This window comes from Canis lupus, chromosome 1, assembly GCF_003254725.2.
Source record: "Canis lupus dingo isolate Sandy chromosome 1, ASM325472v2, whole genome shotgun sequence".
In the NCBI taxonomy this organism is placed as follows: domain Eukaryota; kingdom Metazoa; phylum Chordata; class Mammalia; order Carnivora; family Canidae; genus Canis; species Canis lupus.
In genome coordinates, this window is record NC_064243.1 from 106,450,618 (window position 1) to 106,477,607 (window position 26,990).

Sequence of the window (26,990 nt, forward strand, 5' to 3'; positions counted from 1 at the left end):
GGGAGGGACTGCTTCATGGGTACTGGACTCTTCCTTCTGGGGGAGATGGACGTATTCTGGAACTACACAGAGGTGGTAGTTGCACAACACCATGAGTGCACCAAATGCCACTGAATTGTATGGAGTATTTATTTATTTTAAATATTGTATTTATTTACTTGAGAGTGAAAGCATGAGAGCACAGAGGGAGCATGAGAAGCAGACTCCCTGCTGAGCAGGGAGCCTGACTACACAGTGCTCAATCCTGGGACCCTGAGATCATGACCTGAGCCAAAGGTAGATGCTTCACAGACTGAGCCATCCAGGCGCCCTGAATTGCACACTTTAAATTGGTTATGTTATGGGGGCCACCTGGCTGGCTCAGTTGGCAGAGAGTGTGACTCTTGATCTCAGGGTTGTGAGTTCAAGCCCCATGTGTGACACAGACATTACTTACAAATAAAATCTTTAAAGAAAAATAATACGGTTGTTATGTAAAGTTCACCTCCATAAAAAGAAAAAAAAAAGAACATGTGAATAAAACAAGGAAAAGTAGTAATAGACACACCCGCATTTATTGAGGGCTTATGGTATGCTAAACCTTTAAAGAGCACTTTCTTATTTAATCCCTACAAGAACCTTAGGAGTAGCTTCAAAATGCCCCCCCCCCAAAGGCTGAGGGCACTCAGTGAGGTCACAAGGCTGGAAAGGGGCGGGGCCTGGGCTCCAATCCAGAGATCTGATGGGCCTGCAGGGTCTTAACCACACACTCACACCCCGCTGGCACCACTGACTACAAGACACACATTTTCTCACATTTAAACATCTCTGAAGTTGAGCCCCACCTATAATCAGGGGCTCCTGGACGGCATGAAGCACGGCGGGTAAAAGGCATTCGCAACACCGAGTGCCGTATTTGGCACACAGTAGGTGCTCTATAATTGCTACTGACTGTAATTATAATGATACGATTCCACTCATGGCCAGAGCACTTATGAAATCACAGTTGATCCCTGATTCCAATTCCGGAACTGGGCCTCCTTTCACTCTTCCCTTAACCGGGGCGGGTTTGGTACTCTCGCCAGGTCCACTTTGCAGGAGAGGACACTGAGGCTCCATGGGGCTGAGGCGCGTGTGCGCTGGTGGAGTCTCCCTGGGGCGTCCCTCCCGCTGGCACTGGCAGGTGGTGCACTGTGGCCCAGGCACTGGGCACCGGGCACCGAGCGCCTCCTTGCCCTCTTCAACCTCCCCCTTCCCCACCCCCCTCTGCCCAGCACCTGGCCAGGGCCGCCTGCAGCTCCTCCTCCTTGCGGCCCAGCTGGGCCCGCAGCTCCTCCCCACGCTGCTGCTGCTCGGCCATCTGCTCCTGCAGCTCCGAGCTCTCCCCGTCCAGCCGCCGCTTCAGCTTCTCCAGCTCCTGGCGGCCCTTCTCCTCCTTCCGTAGGCGGTCTGGAGGCGGGAGTGGGGGCCATGCGGGAGGGCGCCAGACCCCACACCCAGCAGCTCCCGGACACCCAAGGGCCCGCCCCCGGCACTTGCTGGGGTGGGGGTGGGGGTGAAACTGGCTCAGCATCTCCCTCTGTGCCCCTTTTCCAGCTTCCCCAGCCCTGGGCCTGACCCCCAGGTGCCGTCCTCTCCTCCTCACCCCTTAGTGGCAGCCCTGTTCCAGCTCAGGGACTACCTCTGCCCTGTCCTGTCCTATCTCCACAGCCTTCTCCTGTGCTCTCTCCCTTCTGCTGCTGATTCTGAGTCAGCAAGGGGCAGAGACAACAAGGTGTCTGAAACAGGTAGTGGGACAGTCAGAGAGAGAGCCACCCAAGATGCGGAGGAGAGGGCAAGAGAATTGCATTTCAAGCGACAGAAACAACCTAAGAGCTACGAGGGCACTCAATCTGTCTTGAGCCTTCTTTCCTGTCCCCCTTTAACAGATACGACCGCTGAGGCTCGACCGACCGCTGAGGCTCGATGGCACAGGAGGTTCACCCAACACCCAACATCCCGTCCCCCCGCCCCCCACCAGCATGCGCAGACCCCAGAGGCTGTACCCTGTGGGCAGCGCTCACCTTCCATGTCCGCAATCGTGGCCTCGTATTTGAGTCGAAGCTTATTGAGGCTCTTGACCTTCTCCTCCTCTTCGGCCGCCTGTGATGAGAACTCGGCCAGACGCTCCTCCAACAGCTTCCGCTCCTGAGGGTGGTGGGAAGTGGGGGCCATCAGAGCAGCTCCCCCGCAAAGCTCATCTTTGATGAGTTCTCATGTGCATTTCCTCCACCTCCACCCATCACTGAGCCTCCCGCTCCTGACCCCAGCCTTCCCTTCCCCATCCTCTTGGGTTTGCAGACCCGTCCCATAGGCACAGGTTCACACCTAGTAACTGCAGGGTTGGCTCCCATTACTCGAAGAACCCCGCGGTTCGCTAGGGCACCATTCCACTCATGAGCACTGAGATTCATTTCAATTCATGTGTGATTATAAACACATTGCAGTGAACATCCTTGCCCATCTGCTGCATTCACGCGAGTTCTGGATCCATACCACTCAAAGTAGGAGTTTTGTAAATCAGTGGCATAAACACCAAATGATCACTTTTTAGAAATGCTGCATTTCAGGCTCCACCCCAGACTCCCTGAATCAGCATTTTAACAAGCTCTCCATATGACTCCCGTGCACATTAGCATTTGAGAAGCACTGGCCTGGAGCTGTACTTTTCAAACTAAGTGCTTCTGGAAACCAATGTACTGTGTTGGACCTACCCTTAAAAAGAAAGATATAGAACAGTGTAGAATGGAATAATCATTGCACCCAAGGAACATTCCAGAAAACTCCTGTGCTTCCTTGACTTCCCAACTCAGGCATCATTGCCTTGGGGAAGCCTTCCCTGATTACCCCTAGGACAGGAAAGGGACTGGCCCCTCTCTATCATCTTCTGTTTTTTGCTGACAGTTTATAATTAAGTCATATCATGTGGTTATATTTATTTTCTGTGGTGTCTCACCTAGCATCCTTTGTCCCTGGCCCCTCACAAGGACATAAATGGTTTTCTAGTTAGTTCCACACCATATGCCTTGTGCCTAGCCCAGTCCTGGCTGTGGCAGGTTAAAGATAGAGGCAGATTCTTTGCCGTGTCCCCACTCAGGGATGGAGTCTAATTTCTCAACCACTGAATCTGGGCTGAGCCTATGACTGTTTTAAGCTCTGTGGTCTGCAAACCACAGTGTGCAGGCCAAATCTGGCCTACCACCTGTTTTTATAAATAAAGTTTTATTGGGACACAGTCACATGTGTTCGATTATGCACTATGGCTGCTTTCACACTACATCGGTGGAATTGAGTGTTTGTGACCAAAACACAGGCCTGCAAAGAGTGAAATACCTGCTATCTGACCTTTTACAGAAAATGTTTGCCAACCCTTGATCTATAGAATTGGGCATAAGTGATGCCATAACAGTTCCAGGCTTAATATCTTAAGGGGCCTGGAAGCTTCCACTTCCATTCTCATTCTTTTTTTTTTTTTTTTTTTTAATTTTTTTATTTATTTATGATAGTCACACACAGAGAGAGAGAGAGAGAGAGAGAGAGAGAGAGAGAGAGGCAGAGACACAGGCAGAGGGAGAAGCAGGCTCCATGCACCGGGAGCCCGACGTGGGATTCGATCCCGGGTCTCCAGGATTGCGCCCTGGGCCAAAGGCAGGCGCCAAACCGCTGCGCCACCCAGGGATCCCTTCCATTCTCATTCTTAAAGCCCTGAGCTGCCATGTAAGAAACTCAGGCTTTCCTGTGAGGACAGAAGCCACACAAAGGAGGATCAGGACTGCAGACACCCACACCCAGCCACCACAACCTGATGATTGCCCATGAGAGCCAACGGCTGACACTCAGAGCCCGAGGCCCCTAGAGATGGTGCGAGCTGGAGGAGCTGGGGGAGACGCAGAGAGAGATCCCCCCATGCCCCCCATGTATGGCCCACAGGCCACTGACCTTGCTCAGCTTGGCATTCTGATCTTCTAAAAGTAGCAGGTCTTCCTCAAATTTCTTCAGCTTCGCCTCTGTGGTCACCTTCTCCAGCTGCAGTTTCTGCCGTGCCCCTTCCTCAGCCTCGAGGTGGCTCTCCAGATCCTGCAGAGGGGAGGGTGGGAGGGATGAGGCCCCAGAGGCTGGGGGCTGGGGTGCAATGGGAAGGGCACAGGGGAGGGGACGGTCCCAAACCTCTAGGGCTTGTGGCTCAGACCGATCCATACTCTGGGTGAGGCTGGGAAGGATCACACTTTTCTGATCTTCCTGTTTCATTCATTACCCCTAAGCCTTCCCTGAGTGCCCAGTATGTGCCAGGCAATGTACTAGGCATCTTTGTCTTATGGAAATTACGTTCTTGTGTGTGCGGGAAGATTGTAAACAATAAACATAATAAATAAATATATAATGTTTGTTTATTTAGACAGGTACTGTCCACTATGGCAACATGTGGTATGAAACTGGAAATTAAGGTTTGACATTATGCGACAGCCTGGACACATCAAGGGCGTTATGCTAGGTGAGATAAGCCAGAGCAAGACAAATAGTGTATGATCCCACTTATATGTAGAATCTAAAAAACAAAAACAAAACAAACACAAAAATCTGAGCTCATAGATACAGAGAACGGATGAGTGGTTGTAGGTGGGTGGGTGCAAGAAAACATCAGCAAAGTGGGTGAAGTGGTCAAACGGTACAAACTTCTAGTTATAAAGTACGTAAGTCCTGGTGATGTAATGTCCAGCATGACTGTAGTTCAAATATTGTATATCTGAGAGCTGCTGAGAGAGTAGATCTTAAAAGTTCTCATCACCAGAAAAAAATTTTTTGTTACTACGTAAGGTAATAGATGTTAACTCGTGATATATACAAATAGCAACTCATTATATTGTATATCTGAACTAATGTTACATGTCAACAATACCTCAATTTTTCTTCTTTTTTTCTTTTAAGCAGGCTCCAGAGAATGAAGCCCAACATAGGACCTGAACTCATGACCCTGAGATCAGGCATTAGCTGAGATCAAGAGTTAGACACCCAACCAACTGAGCCACCCAAGTGTCCCAATAATACCTCAATTAAAAAAAAAAAAAAAAGATTCAGTATTATGTGCTGCCTTGCTATCTGGTATTGGGAGGATCCGTAATGGCCTAATCACATATCCTCCTCCTACCCACTCTGCTCCCATGGATAAGGTCCACTGGCCACATAACACTACATATCATAGGGACAGGCACAGTACCAGCTTATGCTCACATGGTAGACTTCAGTTGCCTTTCAGCCCTGGAATTATTTAAACAAACTGATCACATCTCCCTGTAGGAACCAGGGGTCACCCCATCCTCTTGTTACTACAAAGCCTGCCTCCGACATCTGTTGCCTATTCATTTTAGTTCTAAGTGCAACCCCTGTGTGGCTCTCTGTGGAATGGTGTCTGCCTACCTCTGCCTGTATTTTACTAATCAACTACTATCTATCTTATCTGTCCTGAGTTGGGCGTGGTGTGTTAGGCTATCTCCATAACTATAGGTTGGGATCCCCCCCACCCCATAACGAAGAGAAGGTGATTAAAACATTACTGAGCTCCTGGAATGTGGTTTGTATGCCCGAGGAACTGAATTTTCAAACTTATTTAATTTTTATTTAATTTTATTTATTTAAAATTTAAAGCCAGATACTCATGTAATCACTGGATAATTTTTAAATATGTTTGGAATCGCTTCGGTACCTAAACCTACCTTTTTCAAGTGAAGAAGTCATAAAACATAAATGCAGATGAAGTACTGCCAATGAAAATTGAGCATATGAATTAAGATGTACCATTAGTGCAAAACACATAGTGGATTCTGAAGAGGAGACAGATGAGGATGGCCTGCCTGGGAATGCAGCAGCCTAGAGGCAAATGGAGCCAGGAGATAGAGAGAGAAAGAGCACAAAGGATATCACCTCAGCACCTGGATCCAGCCATGCCTGAAGCTTATTCATTAGGGAATCTCCTATTATTTGAACCAAAGACGTATTCTTTTTGTCTAAGTGACTTTGAGTTGAATTTTCTGATGTGCTTGCTTCGGCAGCACATATACTAAAATTGAGTTGAATTTTATGCAAATTTGTGGCCCAATGAGACATGGTTTGGAGAAGCAATGGTTGTCAGGGTAGACGGAAGGGCATGGGGAGAGGTGGCCTGTGGGCACACAGGGGCCAGACCTGTATATGCTGCTGCAGCCTCTTCTTGTCACTTTGCAGCTGGCGGGTGCACTCCTCCTCCTCGCCCACACGGGCCTCCAGCTCTGATACCACCAGCTCCAGCTCCTGTTTGCGGGCTGCCAGCCGCCCCCGTGTCTCTTCAGCCTCCGCACACAGCTCTGCCTCTGCTCGCAGTTGTTCTGCCAGGCGAGTGCGCTCCTCTTCCAGCTGGGGACAGGGCAGGAGGTCAGCATTCAGCAGGCAGTGCTCCCAGGGCAGTCTCAGTGGAGCACTGATTTGCTTTGCCCTTTGAGGCCTGGAGGGTCTTCTTCTAGGCCCCCATCTCAGCATGACCTCAATCCCCCTAGTCACAAAGTCAGACCCCTGGGTGCAGCCTCTCCACCACCTCCCTTCACCTCCTCACAGCCTATCAGTCCCCAGCACTGTCGACATGCCCCTGGACCCTCTGCCCTGTCCCCTCCTCTCTGGTCCCATAGCTTGACGAGCTTGGGCCTTATCCTCTCTGGGTAGACTCTCTCCCCAGCCGACTCCCTAGCCTCCTCCCCAGCCTCCCCACCTCCAGGCCCTGCCTCTCCAGTTCACCCTCCAGAATAGCCCCAGTGAGGCCTTTCTACTATCTCATATTTAACACTCCTACGCCTAGAAATTTAACCAAAGGAAAAAGCTCAGTAAAAGCAAATAGAAAAAATGCTCAAGAGGGTTTTGCTTCAGCATTACTTAAAAGACACCAGAAAAACTGGACAATAAAAAGTTCACCACCCACCTACCCCCAGCCCTGCCACAAGGCCGGCCCCTGCCCGGCCCCTATCGGAGCCCAGCCCCCTGAGCATCTTGGCTCTGCAGGAACCAGCCCCCCACTCAATGCCCTGCCTGCACCCCAGGGCCCTGTCCCCTGCACATCACACACAGCCCCCCAGCACCACAGGGTTTCAGCCCTCACTGGCACCAGCACACCTGAGCTCTGCCCCCACCCTAACCCTTTCCCCCACACTCTCCCGGGTCGCTCAAGGCTCTGCCGGGAGCCCCGCCCCATCCACGGCCCCGCCCCCACACCCTGGCTCCACCCACGGCCCCGCCCACACTGGGCCCCCGCACACCTGAGCTCTGCCCTCACTCTAACTCCTCCCTCCACGGCGCTCAGGGCTCGGCCGGGAGCCCCGCCCCCACACCCTGGCCCCACCCACGGGCCGCCCCCCCCCGCAGCCCCGCCCCTTACCTGCGCCAGGCGGCCCTGGAGCTCGCCCACCTCGCGGGCGCTCTGCTGCTGCAGCTCCTGAACTTTCTGTAGCTCCTGGGCCCGCGCCTGCAGCACCTCATCCTGCCGCGTCACCTGCAGCAGCGGCTTCACCTAGGGGGAGGTAAAGGTGAGAATGGCTGGCTTCCCTTGGCCAAGGAGCTGAGTAAGCACTCACTCTGAGCAGGCCCCATTCCTGGGTTCCAGTGGCAGCTCCGCCACCCATGAGCTGCGTGGCCTCCCGCAAGCACATTAACATTCTCATCTATCAAAAGGGGATGGGAGGGCAGCCCGGGTGGCTCGGCGCTAACCACCGCCTTCAGCCCAGGGCCTGATCCTGGAGACCCGGGATTGAGTCCCAAGTCAGGCTCCCTGCACGGAGCCTGCTTCTCTCTCTGCCTGTGTCTCCGAGCCCCTCTCTCTCTCCCTCTCTCTCTCATGAATAAATAAATAAAATCTTAAAAAAAACAAAAACATGCTGTTTAAAAACAAAAAAAACAAAAGGGGATGGGAGCAGCCCCTGCTGCCCAGGGTTTTTCACAATGGGTGAATGAGCTGACACTAGTGAAAAGCCTAGAACAGTCAGAGGCACAAGGCCAGCGGTACTAAACGTGTTCCTTCCTTGCTAAACTAACCCTGGTTGGACAAGAGACATCAGCGTCACCATTCTGTAGCACAATGTCTCTCAAAGTTCCCGACTCGCAGATCCAGGGCGATAGATGCACTTTACACGGATTCCGGTGGGGGCGACAGGTGCCACACACACATAAGCAACTGAAACGACAGGCTCACAGAACCACCCTCCCCCTTGCTGAATGGGGTCTCCTTTGATCATTTCCATCCCCCTGCTTTCTCTTTGGTTCTTCTTGATTCTACTCAGTTCTTTATCTAGTGTATTGTATTCTCTTCTGCCCTACTGCAATGCATTTATCACAGCTATAATTATATATATATACATATATATTTTTTAAAGATTTTATTTCCTTATTAGAGCACAAGCAGATGGAGCAGCAGGCAGAGGGAGAGGGAGAAACAGACTCCCCGCTGAGCAGGGAGCCCTATGTGGGGCTCAATCCCAGGACCCATGACCTGAGCCAAAGGCAGATGCTTAACCGACTGAGCCACCCAGGCACCCCTATAATTTTATATTTTATCTGTGAGACTCATTCACTGATATCAGTCAACTCCCACCCCCAAGACCCAGGGCAGGCAAGCTTTCTCCTAAAGGGTCAGCTTGGAAATGTCTGAGGCTTTGCAGGCCACCCTGTCTCTGTTTAAACTATTCCACAGAGTTGCTGGAATGCAAAAACAGCCACAGACAATATGTTAACCGATGGGCATTTCCCAAGACAGACAGCTGGGCCAGGCCGCCCTTTGCCGATGCCTGTTCTAGGCTGTGGGCTCCATGGGGTACAACTTTTTTTTTTTTTTTTTAAGATTTTATTTATTTATTCACAGAGAGAGAGAGAGGCAGAAGGAAAAGCAGGCTCCAACAGGGAGCTCGACATGGGACTTGATCCTGGGTCTCCAGGATCACACTCCGGGCTGCAGGCAGTGCCAAACCGCTGTGCCACTGGGGCTGCCCAACGACTTGGTTTTTATTTCACCATTTCATCAGGATCCCCGAAAAAGTCATTGGCACATAGTAGGTACTCAGTTAACACTAACTGAGCGCATGTAGGTGACTGCTCACATAACATATTCAGAATTACACTGAACAGCTGTGGTATTTTTGCTTCCAAATTTCAATTTTCCTTACTCCTCTCCAATTTCTCATTGGGGGAACACACTGCCCCCATGCTCACAGGGAGCCAGATGACCTGGCCCTGCCCCTTGGCTCTGGGCAGGCATGTGACACCAGCTTGGCTCATCTGATTTGTTGTGAGGAGTCTGGGGTGGTCACATGAACCCAGCTGGCGAAGGTCAAGTCTGGCTGGGCTCTGGCTGGAGCTCTGGGATAGGAGGAGACCATGCTGGCCTAGCTGGTAGTGGGGGACAAGACTCAATCTGTTAGTGGGCCCCACGTAGAAAAGTCTACGTGATCACCATGGAGGAAAGCCGAATGCGAGGCACAGAATGTCAGGTAATTGGCATCACTGTTCGGGTCCTTGTGCAATAAAGGATTGATTAAGTAGGCCTGGGTTGTCCAAACCCTGCATATTTCATAGAAAGGCCTGGCCCTTGGGTGGCTCCTGGAAAATAATCTGCAAGCTCTTGGAATATTCTAGTAAGAGTGACTTTGTTACCTCAGGCTTTTGAGTCACATATAATCAACTTGACCTCTGGAGGTGCTGGAGACATGAGATCAACCACATTTGGGGGTCAGCCATACCTATGAGACTGACCCCCCAAAAACAAGCTTGGACACAGACTCGGGAGAGCTTCCCTGGTAAGCAACAGCCTGTATGTGTTGTCACACATTGTTTCTGGAAGAATTAAGCCTTGTCCACCCGACTCCATGTTGGGAGGACAACTGGAAGCTTCTGCCTGCTCATTTTTTTCTGTTGCTGGCTTTAATCTCTATCTGTTCACTGTAATAAACCTTAACCATGAGTATAACAGCCTCTCCAAGTTCTGTGAGTCCTTCTAGTGAATCATTGAATCTGAGGGGGTCTTTGGGACCCCCGACTCAGCCCTGGGTCTATCCATTCCTGAAGCTGTCCTGAATCTTTTAACCATGTTGGTTTGAGTCTGATTTTTTTTTTCTTTTGTCACTTGTTACACCAAAAAATCCTGGCTAACAAAGGTTGGGCTGATTGGTCCCATTTTACAGATGCAGAAACTTGAGGCCCAAACAAAGAAAGCCAGTTGCCCAAGCAGACCTGGCCCCAAGGTTCTGTCTCCTTGCTGCTCAGGCCACTTCCCCAGGTGCCCTCACCTTGATGAAGAGCCGCCACCACTGCCAGTGTCTCAGCTTGAGGTAAGCAGCACAGTTCCTCTGCATCACCCTCAGGGCACTCTGCTGCTGCTGCCGCTTCTGGAAGGCTCTGGGTGGGGAGACGGAAAAGTGGGAGAGTGAAGGCTTGGCCCCTCTAAGCCTGTCCCCTTAGCAAGAGAGCAAAGCTCCCTTCAATTAGTCAACCATTGTTAAGTGCCTACTGTGTGCAAGCACTTTCTATTACTCGCAGATCTTGTTGCATATAATGTGTCAGTCCTCTGCCCTTGACTCTCTGCTCTGCCTCTTCCCCTCTGTCCACACAACCCTAGTTTAGGCCTCCCCTTCCCCCACCTGGACCCTCACCCCAACCTCCCAACCTCTAATCTCTTGCCTCCAGTCCATCCCCAACATACCTCCCAAGGGGTCTTTCTACACTAGAGCTCACCCATTCCTCCTCCCCTGCTCATGGCTCTCCCATGGCTGCCCAGCATCCCTGAATAAATAAGGTCCCCACTGCTCAGCCTGGTGTTTGAGTTCTTTTTTTTTTCCGTATCATTATTTTTAATGTCCCATGTTTATAATATGAGGGCCGGGGCTTTCTCCTCAACTCAAGTTTATAAATTTTCAATTGGCTTGTGAGGCCAATAGGGATACTTCTTCTTGTCTAATTTGGTTTCTGGGAAGACTTCATTCAGGTCCTCAATGGTCATCTGATCAAATGGAATTATGTTCTTCATCTTCTCCAGCTCTTTTTCATATTCTTCAATCCTGGCCTTTGAGAGGGACAAAAACTGAGCACAGGAACCAGCATCCACCTGGACAGTGTATTTATCCTCTGGCACAGGAACCTTCAGGGCATTAAACTTCTTCTCAAAGTCATCTACCAAGCCAGCCTTTGCCACATTGGCCTTGTAGTAAGCCCAGTCGATAGCAGGTGGTTTCTCAGGAAGAGTAGCCAACCTGGAGGTAAGCATCTCATTCCAGGATTTCAGGGAGTTGGCAATGGCCTTCTGGTTTTGGGGTATGATCTCGCCAAAAGCTACCCAGTCAATGGTTTTTAGAGCAAGTTTTCGCCCAGCCATCTTGAGATCCTTCACCGACCCCGGCAGCCCACAGTCCACAGCCGTGTTTGAGTTCTTTATTCTCGGATCCTTCCTCTGGACCATTTCAAAGGGGAAGAAGACTCTTCTGCAAACTTCTCGCATTCCTGAAACACTGTGAGGCTCTCATATCACTGGTTCTTTGTACCAGCTCTTGCTCCTGCCTGCAACACCTACCCCATCCTTTGTCTCTCTGGTCATCAAGTGTGACTTGGAGGTGTCCTGGTCTGCTGTGGGGTCTCCACACTACACTTGTATGACCCATCCAAGCGCATCCCACTCCAGGACTGTGACACTTTGTGCCCGCGCAGTCTCCTCCACCAGAGTGGAGTCCCTTGAGGCACTGGCCATTAGGGCGACCACCATGCCCCATTGCCCAGGGCTTGCTTTGTTTCAGCACTGAAAATCATGCATCCCGGAGAATCTCCGGTCCTGAGTGAAGCAGGATGGTCCGTCACCCTATGGCCAAGCCTACCTCTTCTCTGTCCCTAGCTCTGCTTCACACTGAATCTGGGCTATGAGGGCCCTCGGGGACTTCCTCCGGGAAGCAAGAAGCCTGGGCATCTGGTGCCTCCATGCCTTTGTTTCCCAGCCCTTCTACCATCTTGGAAGCCTTGAACCCTGGAGCCATCTGGTCAACCCTGCCCTGCCCCCCTCCTCCACCCAGCCTTGGCCAAGGGGACCCAGGAGACAGCACAGTGCCTTACCTGCGAGCTAGGTACCCCCGGGCAGCTGCCTGGAAGGACACGATGATGTCTGTGACCTTCAGGTCCCGTTCCTCTTCCAGCTGGGCCAGGACCCCTGCCCGGAAGAAGATCTTGCTCTGTCCCACACGGTAGAGGTTGGGGTCCAGTTCTAGAGCCTGGATCTGTGAGGGGTGGGAGAGGAGTAATGAAGAGGAAAAGCAATGAGAGGGAGGTCCCAGCCCTCCTCTTCCGCTGCCTAAGACCTTGGCACCCCCAGGCTCTGCCCCAAACTCACCATCTTCTCACAGGCCTGTTTCCCATCCATAAAGCCCTTGGGGATGGCATTGGGCGTCAGGATCTCGTATCTGCCGGGGGTGGGAAGGAGTGGGTGGATAGTTATGGCACACTGTCACTGAACTCCTGCCGTAGCCCGGCACTGGGCTCAGAGTGACAAATAGCAATAATGACGATGATGATGATGATATGAATAGTAAGAAGAGTGAACATTCGATCATTTATGGAGCACCATATGCTGGGCTAAGAGCCTTAATATCACCAATGACAGCACTGACCACAGGAGCTGCCACTCCTTGGACACCAGCACCTGCTGATCATGAATGTTCTGATGCCCCACCAGCACATCTCCTTGAGATGTGGAACACAGGTGTGTCATGTCTCAGAGTGGAAATGTGAGAATGACTGCAAATGACAGCTAATGTGTTTGAAGACTTATTATTTGTCAGGCCCTGAGCAAAGCACTGTGAGGCAGCATCTTCCAGATGTGTAAGCGCAAAGGAGAATAAAACAGGATACGGTTCCTAAACACATGCGTGTATGTCCTCAGAGCGCCCTTCCCTGGATTCCGACATTTCATAAAACATAATGCATATTATACATACAATATATATACACATACATGTGTATCAGATATGTAATACATGTCCTATGTTAATATGGCATATTTTATGACCGGTGATTGAGAAATGTGCATGTGTGTGTGTGTGTGTGTGTGTATTGGGCTTGCTCAATCAACAGAGGTGTTGTTAAAACGCAGATTCTAATTCAGTAAGTCTGCCATGGTGCCTGAAAATGTGCCTTATGAGCTGCCGAGTGATGCTCATGCTGCTGGTTCCGGGGACCACACACTTTGAGGAGCAAACTAACAGACCTGTCCTGTCCAACAGAGCACCTACTGGCCACGTGTAGCTACTGAGCCCTTGAGATGTGGCCTGGCCAACTGAGGAACTGGATTATTTATTTATTTACTTATTTTTTATTATGATTTTTTATTTATTTGAGAGACAGAGAAAGTGTGTGTGTATACAAGCAGTGGGGAGGAGCAGAGGGAGAGGGAGAAGCAGGCTCCTGGCTAAGCATGGAGCCCAATGTGATGTGGGACTCAATCCCAGGACCCTGGGATTATGACCTGAGTCAAAGGCAGACGCTTACCCGACTGAGCCACCCAGGCGCCCCAGGAACTGGATTTGTTAATATATATATATATATATATATTTTAGAGAGAAAGAAAGCACGCATTGTGTGTGTGGAGGGGGCAGAGGGAGAAGAAGACAGAAAATCTCGAGGGCTCCATATTTAGCACGCAGACCTACACCTGCTAGATCTCATGACCCTGGGATCACGACCTGAATTGAAACCTAGAGTCGTAGGCTTAATGGACTGAGGCACCCAGGGGCCCCTATTACTTGCTCCTTCAACTCTGGTATCTTCTGTTCTATCCCATTCTATATGGCCTTTGTAGAGAAATGCAGATGGCCCCACTAGAATGGCTACATCAGGCAATCTTTCTTGTGGGAGTGCACTGAGCAGGGTACTGCTCTCCCATCCCATAGAGGAGAAAGGTGAGACAGGAACTAAAGGAACGGGCCACTGACTCCACAGACCTCAGAAGTAGCAGTGGGGTTGTCTGGGTGCAGACACGGGGGGCTTCCAAGGTGGAGCCCTGCCCCGCCCCCAGCATCGCACTCACCGCTGCCGGAACTCCTGGAAGAGGATGCGGTTGGGGAAGCCCTGGCGACAGATCCGGATGCCCTCCAGGACGCCGTTGCAGCGCAGCTGGTCCAGCACCAGCCGAGGCTCCAGCTTGCCAGCCTGCGGAGAGGGGACGGACAGGCGGGGTCCGCGGCGGTCACACGGGGGCGCCATGCACCAGAGGGCAGCCGTGGGGGCTGGGGGTGGGGGATGGGGGACCAGTACCCGCGCTTCGGGCAGGTGAGCAATCACTGGCGATTTCATAGGGACAACCTGTAATTTACTGAGCACCTACTGCGTGCCAGACCGAAAACCCTGCCCTGGGGGAGCTCAGAGTCCAGAGGAGGAGGCTGACAATAAATGAGGTCAAGAAATCAATCATTAGTCAACGTGGGACAAACAATTAATTGCTAAGGAGAAAAGAGCAGGGAGGTCTGGGAGTGCTGAATTTGCACACAGGATAGCTGGGGAAAGGCCTCTCTGGGGAGCTGATGCATAAATAAAACCCATACATCATTATTTTGGAGTAGCTAACTTTTGTTGCCTTCTTTCTCTTTCTTTTCTTTCTCTTTCTTTCTTTCTTCTTTCTTTCCGCTCTCTTTCTTTCTTTCTAATTGCTTCTAAAAAATCTACATAGTACAAAAATTCAAACTGGACATTCTATTTTTTTTTTAAGATTTTATTTATTTACTCATAGAGACACAGAGAGAGAGAGGCAGAGGCACAGGCAGAGGGAGAAGCAGGCTCCATGCAGGGAGCCCAATGTGGGACTCGATCCAGGGTCCCCAGGATCAAACCCCAGGCTGCAGGCAACACTAAACCGCTGCGCCACCGGGGCTGCCCAAACTGGACATTCTTTTTTTTTTTTTTTTTTAAATATATTTTTTTAAATTCATTTATGATAGTCACAGAGAGAGAGAGAAAGGCAGAGACACAGGCAGAGGGAGAAGCAGGCTCCATGCACCGGGAGCCCGATGTGGGACTCGATCCGGGGTCTCCAGGATCGCGCCCTGGGCCAAAGGCAGGCGCCAAACCGCTGCGCCACCCAGGGATCCCTCAAACTGGACATTCTAAAAAACAACTCTCGCCTTGTCCAGGCCCCCAGAGTGGGCAATACAATCCCCAGTTTTTCTTTTCTTTTTTTTTTTTTTTTTAGGATTTTATTTATTTATTCATGAGAGACACAGAGAGAGAAAGAGAGAGAGGCAGAGACACAGGCAGAGGGAGAAGCAGGCTCCATGCGGGGAGCGGAACATGGGACTCAATCCCGGGTCTCCAGGATCAGGCCCTGGGCTAAAGGCAGTGCTAAACTGCTGAGCCACTCCGGCTGCCCTTTCTTTTCTTTTTTTAAAGTAAGCTCCAAAGTTTGGAGTTACTGGGGGCTGCCTTGCCATCCCGAGGGGAGTAAGAGAAAGACAGAGAGAATGAGATTCTTTCAGAGTGAAGACAACGAAGAGCCAAGCAAAGGAAAAAGATCCCTGACACACCATTTGAGCACCTGGATCCAGCGGTAACTGAACCCAACGCATGGAATTTCAATTATGTGAGTTTATGCTAATTCACATTTTTTGCTTAAGCCATCTCAGTTGACTGTCTCATAATCAAAACAGCCCCAAAGAAATAGCTGGAGAGCTGTAAGTTGGAAATAATATATAAGATGGTCTCTCATTAATGTTTTGTTTTCTTTCTTCCTCCTGTCATTCCATTTGTTGATAAAATACTGGGCAAGCTTGAGTGGGGGAGACGCCCAGGAGGGCCAGGAGATGGATTACATTAAAGGAGACTGAGAAAACACAAACATGTGTAGTATTTATTTTAAGTTATTTTCACTTTTTAAAAAATATTTTATTTATTTATTCATGAGAGATACACAGAGAGAGAGGAGGCAGAGGGAGAAGTAGGCTCCTCTCAGGGAGCGATATGGGACTTGATCCCAGGACCCTGGGATCACTCCCTGAGCCAAAGGCAGGCGCTCAGCTGCTGAGCCACCCAGGTGTCCCAAATGTGTAGTATTTTGTAGGATACAGGTTTCTCACTGTCATACACACACAAAAAGAGTTACGAATTTGCAGGAGGAGAAAGTTACGATGAACTCTGTGACGCTGAGACAGAACTTGGCGCATTGGTGTGAACTCATAGTTTTCAATATGCAAGGATACTTAGAGAAATAAATAGAGATATAAACGTGTGTATACAGGGGTACCTGGCTGGCTCAGTCGGAGGAGCACGTGACTCTTGATCTTGGGATCGTGAGTTCCAGCCCCACGTTGAGCATAGAGATGACTTAAGAAAAAAAACGTGTGTGTATACATACTTGAAGACATGTGTATGCACGTGTGCATGCATGTATATACACTTGTCAGATTTTAGACTCTAAGCACCATTCACTAAAAAGAACCAGGGCTCCTTGGAAAAATGAGTGAATCTTGTTATTTCATCAAATATAAGCCCCCATCAGTTGCAAAACATGCTGTTACTTTATATACCATAAGAAAGAAAAGTTCCAAAAAAAAAAAAAATAAATAAAAAATAAAAAAAAAAAAAAAAAAAAAAAAAAAGAAAGAAAAGTTCCAGGCAGCCCAGGTGGCTCAGTGGTTTAGCGCCACCTTCAGTCCAGGGCGTGATCCTGGGGCCCCAGGATCGAGTCCCACATCGGGCTCACTGCATGGAGCCTGCTTCTCCCTCTGACACACTCTCTCTCTCTCTCTCTCTCTCTCTCTCTGTCTCTCATGAATAAATAAATAAAATCTTAAAAAAAAAAAAAAGAAAGAAAGAAAAGTTCCTATCAATTAACCTCTGACAGGCCATTGATTGTAAGCCATGCCCCCAACTTCAGAGATACTAAAGTGGGAGAAATAAATGTGTCTTAGATTTGATAAAATATGGTATCTGCAGACATCTCTTTCACTCATACAGATCCACCCACCCAGTAACCACAGTTCCTGTTTCCTGGGGACAAGATACGCCTCAGGCACCTTATTTTGCATTCTCATTTTCCACCCTTGTTGACCCTTCTCTACAGGGCCCACTCTGATTTTCCTAAAAAGGAAAGCTTCTGGTGGCCTGGGAAGCCAGGCAAGGTCTCTCCACCCCTACTTGACACCTCTAGCCCCAACAGCCTTCATTCCATCCTCTGTACCTTTCATACCATTATCCTTCAGAGCTCAATCACCACCTCCTCCAGGGAGGCTTCCCTGACTTCACAGACCAGACTAAACCTTAGGTAATACTTACCACCCCAACAAAATCACCCACTCATTGTGGGTGGTCAGTTGAATGTCTGTGTTCCCCATTTGACTATGAGACTAGGAGTTGGCTGTGCTTTTCTCTCCAAAGTATCCCCAATACCTGGCCCTTAGTAGGTGCTCAATAAAATTTAAGTCCCGTGAATGAATGAATTTTCTTAACAGAGCACTGAGCCTGGGTGGGAAAGCAACTTGCTCAAGATCACCCAGCCAGTCAGAGGCGAGCCTGTCTCCAGCCAAGTTTAGTGGCCAGGGTTTTCCCCACTGCCAGAGATGCCTCCCTCCCCAGGCTGGTCACTTACCCTCTTCTCATGGTTGGGGACGATACAGCGAACGAAGCTGGGGTTGGTGTTGCTGAGTGTGGCCATGAGACGGCTCAGTGACTCCTTGTAGAGCTGTCCTACTGTTCGGAACATGCCCCGGCGGGGGCGGCCACCCGGAGGGCCATCTCCAAGGCTGCTCACCTGCTCCAGCCCCACGATCCCCTCCACTACAGCCAGAGGAAACAGAGGTAGAGAAAGAAGAGGGTCAGGGGTCAGATGTAAGTAGACTAGGTTGGTCAAAGTTCAAGGGTCTTATCATTTATAGGACCTGGCACTTTACATATGAAACACTGATTAAGGTAGGTGTTGTCAGCCCCATTGGACTGATGTGTAAACTTAGAAAGGAGGCTCAGAAAGGTGAAAGACTGTGCCTGAGGCCACACAGCTTAGAAACTACACATCTAAGATTTGAACCCGTGGAGTGTGAGTCCTCTGGAACCCTGGCCTGTGACTGCTTGTCTTCTCAAGGACATGATCTCCACGTTCCTTATGGACAAATGCTGATGATGACAGCATATGCTTACCTAGCACTTCCTCTCTGCCGGGCACTGCTCAAAGCACTTTACATACATCTGCTCACTTACAAGCCTAGAAGAATCATTCCCACTTTACAGGCACAGATTGGGCAGCAGGGATAATGAACACAACACGGTTGCATTTTTAGGAACTTAAAACAGTATCCCAGTAAAAATGTAATAAAGCCTGCCTTTTGTGTGCAGTATTGCTTTACTATTTTTTAAAGATTTTATTTGTTCACGAGAGACACACACAAAGAGAGACAGACCGAGACATAGGCAGAGGGAGAAGCAGGCTCCCTGTGGGGAGCCCGATGCGGGACTCGATCCCAAGACCCCAGGATCATGCCCTGAGTCAAAGGCAGACACTCAACCACTGAGCCCCTATGTGCAGTATTTAAAAGACAGAGACTGCATCCACTAAGAACCATTTTTCCAGCAAGGTCTGATATTGTCATTTGATGATGTCATTCCAGCAAGTGAGAAATACCCACTCCTTCACCTCAATTCTGTTTTAAACCTGCCAGCTTTCTCAGGAACGTGGAGCAGGGGTAGACTCTTATGTCCTGGGATCCTCAATAGCAAGGGTCATCGGAGCCAACAGATAATCCTCATTTAGGGCAGGGCCTGGTATTCAGTAAGGACTCGCACTTGGCCTCTTCCTTCCCACATTCAATGCTCCCTCTTACCACCATGCTCCCAGCTATTATCAAAACGATAATTAAGTTCTTACAGCACAGATAAGAGCAGAGGCTCTGGGACCTGGTGTCCTGGGTTCAAATCCCAGCTCTGTCCCTAACTAGCTGTGTGACCTCAGGCAGCCCTGTAACCTCTCTGTGCTTAAATCTCCTTGTCTGTATAATGGGGGTAGTAGCACTAACACCTGACTCACTGGGTTGTTCAAAGGATTCCAAGTGTTAGTAATCATAAATGGGCTTTTGCACAGTGTGCGGCACATAGTAAGTGCTCAGTAAACGCCAGCTGGTATTGCCACAGTTGCTTGTCCTTTCACATGCAGTTTAGTTAGAAGGCGTGTGCTGCTACCAAGAGTCTGGAAACTGCTGAGGGAGGCGACAGGGAAGGAGAAGCGGGGCAACAGTCCTCCATATGGAGGAGAGGGGACAGGTGTTCGGTATCTGGTCCAACAGGCCCACCCTCCTCATCCGGCAAATCTCACCCGTCGGTGCACAGCAACACCCACCCCCTGTTGGAGAAATGGCAGAGCCGTGCCTCCCTGAAGATCCTGGGGGTGATGGTGGGAGGGAGCCAAGGAAAGAGAACTGCTGGAAGCCCCCGTGTTCTGGGGGGTGAGGACAGATGAGGGGAGAGGCAGAGATGGGGGTGGGAGATGCAAAGGGAGCAGAAGGAGAAGGGGGGAGGCATGAAGGGAGAGATGGTGGCAGAAAAAAAAAAAAGAGGAGAGCGTTATTAGTCAATAGCACAAGGCAGAGCAGGAGGGAAAACTTCATTTTTGGCCATGAACTTCTAAAGCCAGGGAGACTATCCCGTTCACCTTTGTGTCTACCTACAAAAGGCGTAAAAGTTGATGGAAAAGATAAGTGTTCTTTGTGAAAATTTAATGCCGGGGTGGGTGGGGATCTCTCTCCCTAGAGATTGAATCTGTTTTACTAGGTATCCCTTTTTGCCCTGGCTGCCAGGAAGCTCCAGGATTAACACGATACTCCTACCTAGTTTGTTGCATTTGCCTCTTGAGAAGAAGCTTGTCTCATCTGCCTTTCCCCTTGGATTACCTAGATGCTGGGCACCCAACTCTGGGCTTGGGACTGTCATAGAGATTAATACGTAAAAGACACCCCCATTCCTGTCCTACCCTCAAGGACTTGCAGCTCCTTGAATCTGGGCTGCTGTAACTTGCTTTGTTCAGGAGAATCATGCAGGACATAACACTGTGCCAGGTTCGAGTCCAGGACTTGAGAGGCCTCCCAGCTTCCACTTGTCTCTTGGAACCCCTAGGCAGCCAGGCACATATGAGATGGGGCATGTGAAGGATCCCAGTAAGGGTAGGGGGCATGATGTGTCCATGAAGGGGACACAGATTTTGAAGAACTATGTGTGTGTTGCTGGGGGTGGATTTTTGGGCTGAGGAGATGATTCTCATAGCAGAATCTAGTTCTGTTACTGAACGTCAAACACTGCTTGTCAATCCCTCAGGTGTAAATCATGTAAGACACAAACTCAAATCTGTCTAAAACCAGCTCACTAGTATCAAGGCACTTCACACCCTTCTGTTCTGTGAGTTCATTTGGGAACCACGCATCTTGCTTATTTTGTTCTCCTGTCTAATTGCATGGGACACACTTACAACTACACTTTTCACTTCAAAAAAAGGCTAAGGCAAACTGACAGAGTCTGGAAGTCTTGAATCGGGACAAACCAAGATGCTAGTTCTACTGGTTGTTAAAACAGTTTCTCCTCTAAGGATGGGGATTAACAGACAAGGCTTGGAAAGCTACAAGGTGTCACTCCAGAGACATTTGGCTTTTCTGCCTATGCCTCCCAGAAATACCATTCCAAAAAGACTGATGGCCATGGGGCAGGAAAGCTCTCCCAGATTACATCTCCTCCGTCTGTTGTTCTTTTCTTCTTCCCTGGGTCCCTGATGAGAACTTTATGAGAACAAAGAAAGCAAAGCTGCAACACTGACTAATCTGTAAAAACACCAGACTGCTGAGTTCTCTTGTGATTAATTCTTTTTCATTCAAATCTCTTGATTTCTTCTTTCTTAGGGACCATATGACATCTACAATGAATAACTTTTTCTCTTTCTTTATAATATTCATGTAGTTATTTCTTTTTCCAGTCTGATTGCAGAGGCTAGTATTGCCAAAACCCTGTTTCCCAGCAGTGGTGATCATGGGAACCCTCTCGTTTCTGATTAAGAAGTATGTTTTATCATGAGTATGGTGCTGGCTTAAGATAGTAACCAACCAATCACTGATTAGAAACACTATCAGGAGACCATCTGGCCTGCCTACATCAGTTCTGCATCTGAGCAGACAACTTATATTCAGAACTTAGCCTCTAGAACAAAGGTGTTCACACTGTGGGCTGGGAAAGGGGATGCACAGAGCTCCAGGGACAGGGGGAAGCTGGACCTCACCATCTTTCCAGATCTCTGCCGTCAGCTTGTCTGTGCTCATGTGAAGCAGGGCTGCCACGTTGTCATTCAGAGGGTCCATGTTTTTCATCAGCCACTCATTGGCCTTGTAGTCGACCTGGGTGAAGTTGGGCAGAGGAAGGTGGTGAGCCTGCAGCTTCACCAGGTCTCCCAATTTCCCAAGGAACCTCCCAGAAGCTCCCAGCCAGCCAGCTCCAGGGCTCACCACAGATGAGAGCATCGATGCCACTTTGCATCTATACCCAGAACTGCACCTCTACCAGCATGGTCCCCTCCCCTCCCCCCTTTTTTTCTTTTTAAGATTTTATATATTTGAGGGATGCCTGGGTGGCCCAGCAGTTGACCATTTGCCTTTGGCTCAGGTCATGATCTCGTGGTCCTGGGATTGAGTCCAGCATCAGGCTCCCCACAGGGAGCCTGCTTCTCTCTCTGCCCATGTCTCTGTCTCTCTTCCTGTGTCTCTCATGAATAAATAAATAAATAAATATATTTTTAAAGATTTTATTTATTTGAGAGCAAGAGTGAGTGAGCAAGAGAGAGACAAAGAGCACAGAGGGGGAGAGACAAGCAGACTCCCCGCTGAGCAGAGAGCCCAAAATGGGGCTCGATCCCAGGACCCTGAGATGAAGGCAGATGCTCCACCAACTAAGCCACCCAGGCACCTGGCCCCTCTCCCTTTAGTTTCCTTCTCTGTCCACTGCCCACCTCTAGGACCTCGTCCACCACTTCTTCCTTATCCATTCTATTCCAGCCACACTGGCCTCCTCACTGTTCCTCAAATATGCAAGCTCATTTCTACCTCACAGTTTTACCCCTGCCATTCCTGCTGCCTGATTCCCTCATGGTGGATTTTTCACATGGCTGGCTCCTTCCGAGTATTCAGGGCTTTGCTCTGAGTCTCCCAGAGTCACAGTCTTGATGGGCACAATCCCCCACACACGTGCCCCCCTCACCGGACAATGGCTCCCTGAGGCCAGGGCTCGAGTCTGACTCACAGCACCGGGCTGGGCCCACGGTGAGTGTTAGATGATGTGTGGAAGAGGAAGGGAGCGCTAGACACAGAGCACACGGGTTTCCTGCCTCCCAGCCTCTGTATGCTGTTCCTTCTGCCAGGACAGCCCTTCGCATCCTTCACCCATCCTTCACTGGATGTTACTCATCACTTAGGCCAGGCATCAGCAAACGATGGCCCACGAGCCAAATCCTGCCTGCCACTATTTTGTAAATAAAGTTTTGTTGGAATACAGCCTTCATTTACATATCCACTTTTTAAAAAAGATTTTATTTATTTATGAGAGTGAGCACTCATGGGGGGAGAGGGGCAGAGGGAGAAGTAGAAGCAGACTCTCCTCTGAGCAGGGAGCCCAACATGGGACTCAATCCCAGGACCCTGAGATCACGACCTGTGCCGAAGGCAGACACTTAGCTGACTGAGCCACCCAGGCGCCCTAATGTATCCATTTATGTATTCCCTGGGGTGTCTCTCATGCTACAATGGCAGAAGTGAGAAGCTGCGGCAGACACTGGCCCATAAAGCTGAAACTGTTTACAGAAAATGTGTGCAACCCTTGATTTAAGTTCCAGGTCAAGCATTACTCTCCTCTGTGAAATCTCCCCTGGCCTTGCTCCTCCGGGCTTTGATGCTGCCCTTAGCTGCCCTTCCAGCCTTATATCCCAATGGCCTGTGTTTGTCCCTCTCTCAGATCAAGAACTTTGTGAGGACGAAAACCACGTTCAGCACAGGGCCCCAGCTGTGCTCAGCCCTGTGCTGAGCACACAAAAGGCATATCTTTGCTGAATGAGTGAATGTAATGCACATAATTCTTCTCCCAGTGAACTCCTATCCACCCCTCCAAGCCTACTGTAAATATCCCTTCTGTAAGGAAGCTTCTGCTGACTTCATTAGACAGAGTCCTCAGTCCTCCTTGGGCTTTCCCGGCCCCTGCCAGTGTCTTGTCCCAGCGGACATCAGGTGGCTCCTGTGTCCCCTCTCCACTCTCCCCTCAACTGTAGCCAAAGGGTCTCCACCCCTGCCTTCATGTCCCACAGCCAGCCAGCCCCCTACCTTGCCCGCATAGTGCAGGACGCTGAAGTCAGCCTGGTCCCGCAGGTTCCTCGGCCGCTGAAACTTGGGATGGCTTCCTTGCTCCTGGGCCACCTTCTCTACAAAGGACTTGTCCGTGGCCTTTGGGAACCAGCACTCCTCGTCCAGCAGGGCCAGGAGCCCAGGGGGGTTAGCCTAACCATCGACAAGAGGGGAAGAGCACATCAGATCCCCACATACTGGACACTTAGGTTGCTGCTCACTTGTAGCTCTTGTAAGAGACACACAGACATAACAACCAAACATGAGAACAGTAGTCACATTTATGGCCGTTGATTAGAGCTTTGGTTCAAGCCAACCCCTGTGGCAGGCACATTCCTCGGGCCTAACCATGTAGCAGCCATGCATCTGTGAAGCAGACGCTGTCATGAACTGATTTGGAGGCCAGAGGCCCAGCTGGGCAGGAGCCTGACCGAGGTCTCAAGGCCGGTGGAGGCGGGAGGGACCCTCAGGCTCACCGGCCGCTCAATGAGGTCAATGCAGGGCTGTAGGTCGAGGCCGAAGTCGAGGAAGGTCCAGGGGATGCCCTCGCGCTGGTACTCCTCCTGCTCCAGGATGAACATGGTGTGGTTGAAGAGCTGCTGCAGCTTCTCGTTGGTGTAGTTGATGCAGAGCTGCTCGAAGGAGTTGAGCTGCAGGGGATGAGGGAACAGGTGAGAGAAGGGACAGAGATGGAGTGGGGTGGGGGATAGAGACCAGAGGGAAGGAGACAGGTCCCTCCCAGCCCCAGCCTGGTACCAAGTACAGACCTGGAAGATCTCAAAGCCAGCGATGTCCAGGATCCCCAGGAAAGAGGCGCCCTGGCGGGGACTGCGGTCCAGGGCCCGGTTGAGGCGCAGGACCAGCCAGCGGAAGAGGCGCTCATAGGTGGCCTTGGCCAGGGCCTCCAGCGCAAAGTCAGCCTGTGGCACGGGGCACATGGTGAGGGCACGTAGTGAGGGCCCGGCCCTGCCCCCACATCCCCAGCCTGACCTACCCCCACCCCCACCCCTGCAAGGAGACACCGGTGTGTGTGGGGGGGAGGCATCACAGTTCATCAAGAATGATGACATTAATGATGACGCCAACCAGTACAGAGCCCTACCATGTGCCAGGCAGCGTGTGAATCGCTTGGGGGCACATTAGTTCATTAATCATCCCCCATCCCTTGGACCAATTTCAACAGCCTAACAGTTAAGAAAGTGAACTGTGGAGCCTGACAACATGAATTTGTATCCTGGCTCTGCCCCTTGGAAGCTCTGTGGCCTCAGGCATGTGAACAAACATGTTCCTTCATTTGTAAAAGGGATCCTAACAACAGTACCTCCACTGTGAGTGGAACCTGGCTCTCATATCCCCCCACTGTGTCTTCTTTATCCTAGTACTTTGTTGGATTGCCCAGCCTGGGGCCAGGCAGAGGCCTCTGCCCGAAAGCTGGCTTCGGAAAATCTCTAGCATGGGTTCACTTCTCCCCACTCCCACCATCATCATCACATGCCTGACTACGACAGCAGCCTCCTTATGTCTCCCTACCCACCACCCCGCCCAGCCCTGTACCCCCTGGATCCAGTTCTCCATGCAATAGACAAGGGAATCTTTATAAAAGGCAAACTGAATCAAGTTGCTCCCTGGCTTAAACCCTCACTGGTCTCCTGCTGCACTCTGAATAAAACTCACCTCCTTACTGTAGCCCCTAAGGCCCTGCGTGATCTGTCCTTTCTGACTTCTCTGCATCCTTCTGCATCCTCCCCTCTACTCTCTAGCCTCACTGACCTCTTTGATATTCTCCATTTGCCAAACCTGTTCTGGCCCCAGGGCCCTCACTCATACTCTTCCCTCTGCTTTGAACCATCTATGTCTAACTCAAATATCACCTCCTCATAGAGGACTTTCCTGACCACACGAACCCTCTTCTTCCTAGAAGGCCTCACTGTTTATGTATCTTCTTTTATGATCTGTTTCCTGTTTTGGCCTGAGCTCCATGAAGGTATGGTCTCTGTTTCCATTATGACTTTTATTCCTAGCATCAGAACCAGACCTGGTAATGGAGCGAACAATCAGCAACGGTTTGTTGAGTGAGAGAAAAACCAGCATACGCTGCTTACAGGCTCAGATCCTGGCGCCTGGCTCTCCCTGCACCCTGCCTGCCCCCGTCCCACCTACCTGTTCCTTGGTCTGTGCTTTCTGCACGTAGTCTCGGCCAACTTTGATGCGGGGGGTGAGCAGGGCTCGGGAGAAGTCCGTCACCCCTACTCCCAGGAGGCGGCAGAGCTTCTGTGCAGCTGAGGGTTAAGAGTCTGATCAGCTCCGGGAAGCAGCAGGGGGCACTGAGCACAGGGGAGGGGGCAGCCCCCACTGCTGGTGGAACAGACGAGGGGCCCCACCTCTCCCACCAGACGCATTACAGGTTCTATAAGTATGTACGTCCTCTGGCTTCTCTCTCTGGGATTCCAAGATGGGATAAATAATCCCAGAGGTGATCATACACTGGACCAGGACGATGTTCATCACAGCCTTGTGTATGATGGAGGAAAATGAAAAAACCTGAATGCCCAGCAACTAGGGATTGGTTATAGAGTCAGGGATCCTCCATTTGCATAAGTGTTCCACAGTCACTGAAAGTTATTAACACTCATTAAATGGTACATTTAGGATGTATGCATTTCACGACTGGTATGTTTCACTTCAAATCAAAGAAAGAACTGTAAGCAAATAATAGACACCAGTAAATGATATGCATACACAAGCCAAAGCATGTACATGTGAACGACTCGTGTATACGCTTTGAAATGCATGGAAATGTGCAACTTTGAAATGCACGAGACAAGAGGGTGGACAAAGAGTGCATGGAAAGATATGCAATAAAGCAAAGATAAAAAAAAAAAGCAAAGATAGTAAAATGTCAGGGGCAGAATCTAGGTGATGGCTGGTTGGATGTTTACAATAAAATTCTTTCAACTTTTCTGTGTGTTTACGAATTTCCTAATAAAATATTGGGGGAAAAGCTATTAGAGTAAGAGACCAAACCCTAAACAAATATGTTAAAACGACTTGTTCTTCCTTATTTTTTTGGTAGGGGGAAAAATGCATTTTAAAAAATGGTGATTATGAAAAAAAAATGGTGATTATGAAATGTTTTCCTGCTTGTCACTCTCGTAATGGGAAGACGGAAACTATAAATGCTCAGCTCCAGCAGAAAATTGAAAGGAAGAGAAAACATTTAGAAGAAGAAGAAACACCAAAATAAATAAACAGATTATTTCTGAGAGGTGAGGTGATGAGCATTTACATTTCTCCTCTTTTTTTTTTCCTTTCGGTGCAATTGCAGTTTTCAATTCTTCTATGGTGACTCTGCATTATATGGAAAGTATTTGAGAACTATAAGTGGCCTTGAAAAACAGCAGGAATGTGCAGTGGGGCACTATGCTGCCAGTCACAGGATGGTTTTCTGTAGGATTCGAAAGCCTCTGTTGTGTCCTCTGGCAGCTGGTGAAGCCCATGGACTGCATCTCCAATTACTGTTTGCAAATGCAAAGAATGAAACATACAGGACTTCCCAGGATATTAATTCTGCTGACATAGGGTTCTACCCACAGACCC

The 26,990-nt window shown here is 49.8% G+C and overlaps 1 protein-coding gene and 1 long non-coding RNA gene across 9 annotated transcripts in view; one reads left to right on the forward strand and one right to left on the reverse strand.

Annotated features, from left to right (window-relative positions):
- MYH14 (myosin heavy chain 14) overlaps positions 1 to 26,990 on the reverse strand; it is a 102,000-nt gene that overhangs the window by 30,033 nt on the left and 44,977 nt on the right. For 6 of the 8 annotated variants that reach the window (XM_049108773.1, XM_035710816.2, XM_049108792.1 and 3 more), the window contains 16 exons: positions 25,554 to 25,672; positions 24,161 to 24,313; positions 23,870 to 24,043; positions 23,373 to 23,546; positions 21,290 to 21,404; positions 19,370 to 19,468; positions 17,633 to 17,820; positions 14,084 to 14,205; positions 12,392 to 12,461; positions 12,118 to 12,278; positions 10,311 to 10,419; positions 7,415 to 7,546; positions 6,199 to 6,405; positions 3,958 to 4,095; positions 2,043 to 2,166; positions 1,257 to 1,428 (listed from right to left, as the gene is read on the reverse strand). In XM_049108773.1, coding sequence (XP_048964730.1) covers positions 1,257 to 1,428; positions 2,043 to 2,166; positions 3,958 to 4,095; positions 6,199 to 6,405; positions 7,415 to 7,546; positions 10,311 to 10,419; positions 12,118 to 12,278; positions 12,392 to 12,461; positions 14,084 to 14,205; positions 17,633 to 17,820; positions 19,370 to 19,468; positions 21,290 to 21,404; positions 23,373 to 23,546; positions 23,870 to 24,043; positions 24,161 to 24,313; positions 25,554 to 25,672 — 2,257 coding nt within the window. The remainder of the gene's footprint in view (positions 1 to 1,256; positions 1,429 to 2,042; positions 2,167 to 3,957; positions 4,096 to 6,198; positions 6,406 to 7,414; positions 7,547 to 10,310; positions 10,420 to 12,117; positions 12,279 to 12,391; positions 12,462 to 14,083; positions 14,206 to 17,632; positions 17,821 to 19,369; positions 19,469 to 21,289; positions 21,405 to 23,372; positions 23,547 to 23,869; positions 24,044 to 24,160; positions 24,314 to 25,553; positions 25,673 to 26,990) is intronic. The other 2 variants (XM_049108797.1, XM_049108790.1) reach the window with 1 other exon arrangement.
- On the forward strand, positions 727 to 5,191 carry LOC112645112 (uncharacterized). Its single transcript, XR_007410025.1, has 3 exons — positions 727 to 905; positions 4,415 to 4,510; positions 4,948 to 5,191. It is a non-coding gene; the product is annotated as an uncharacterized LOC112645112 (long non-coding RNA).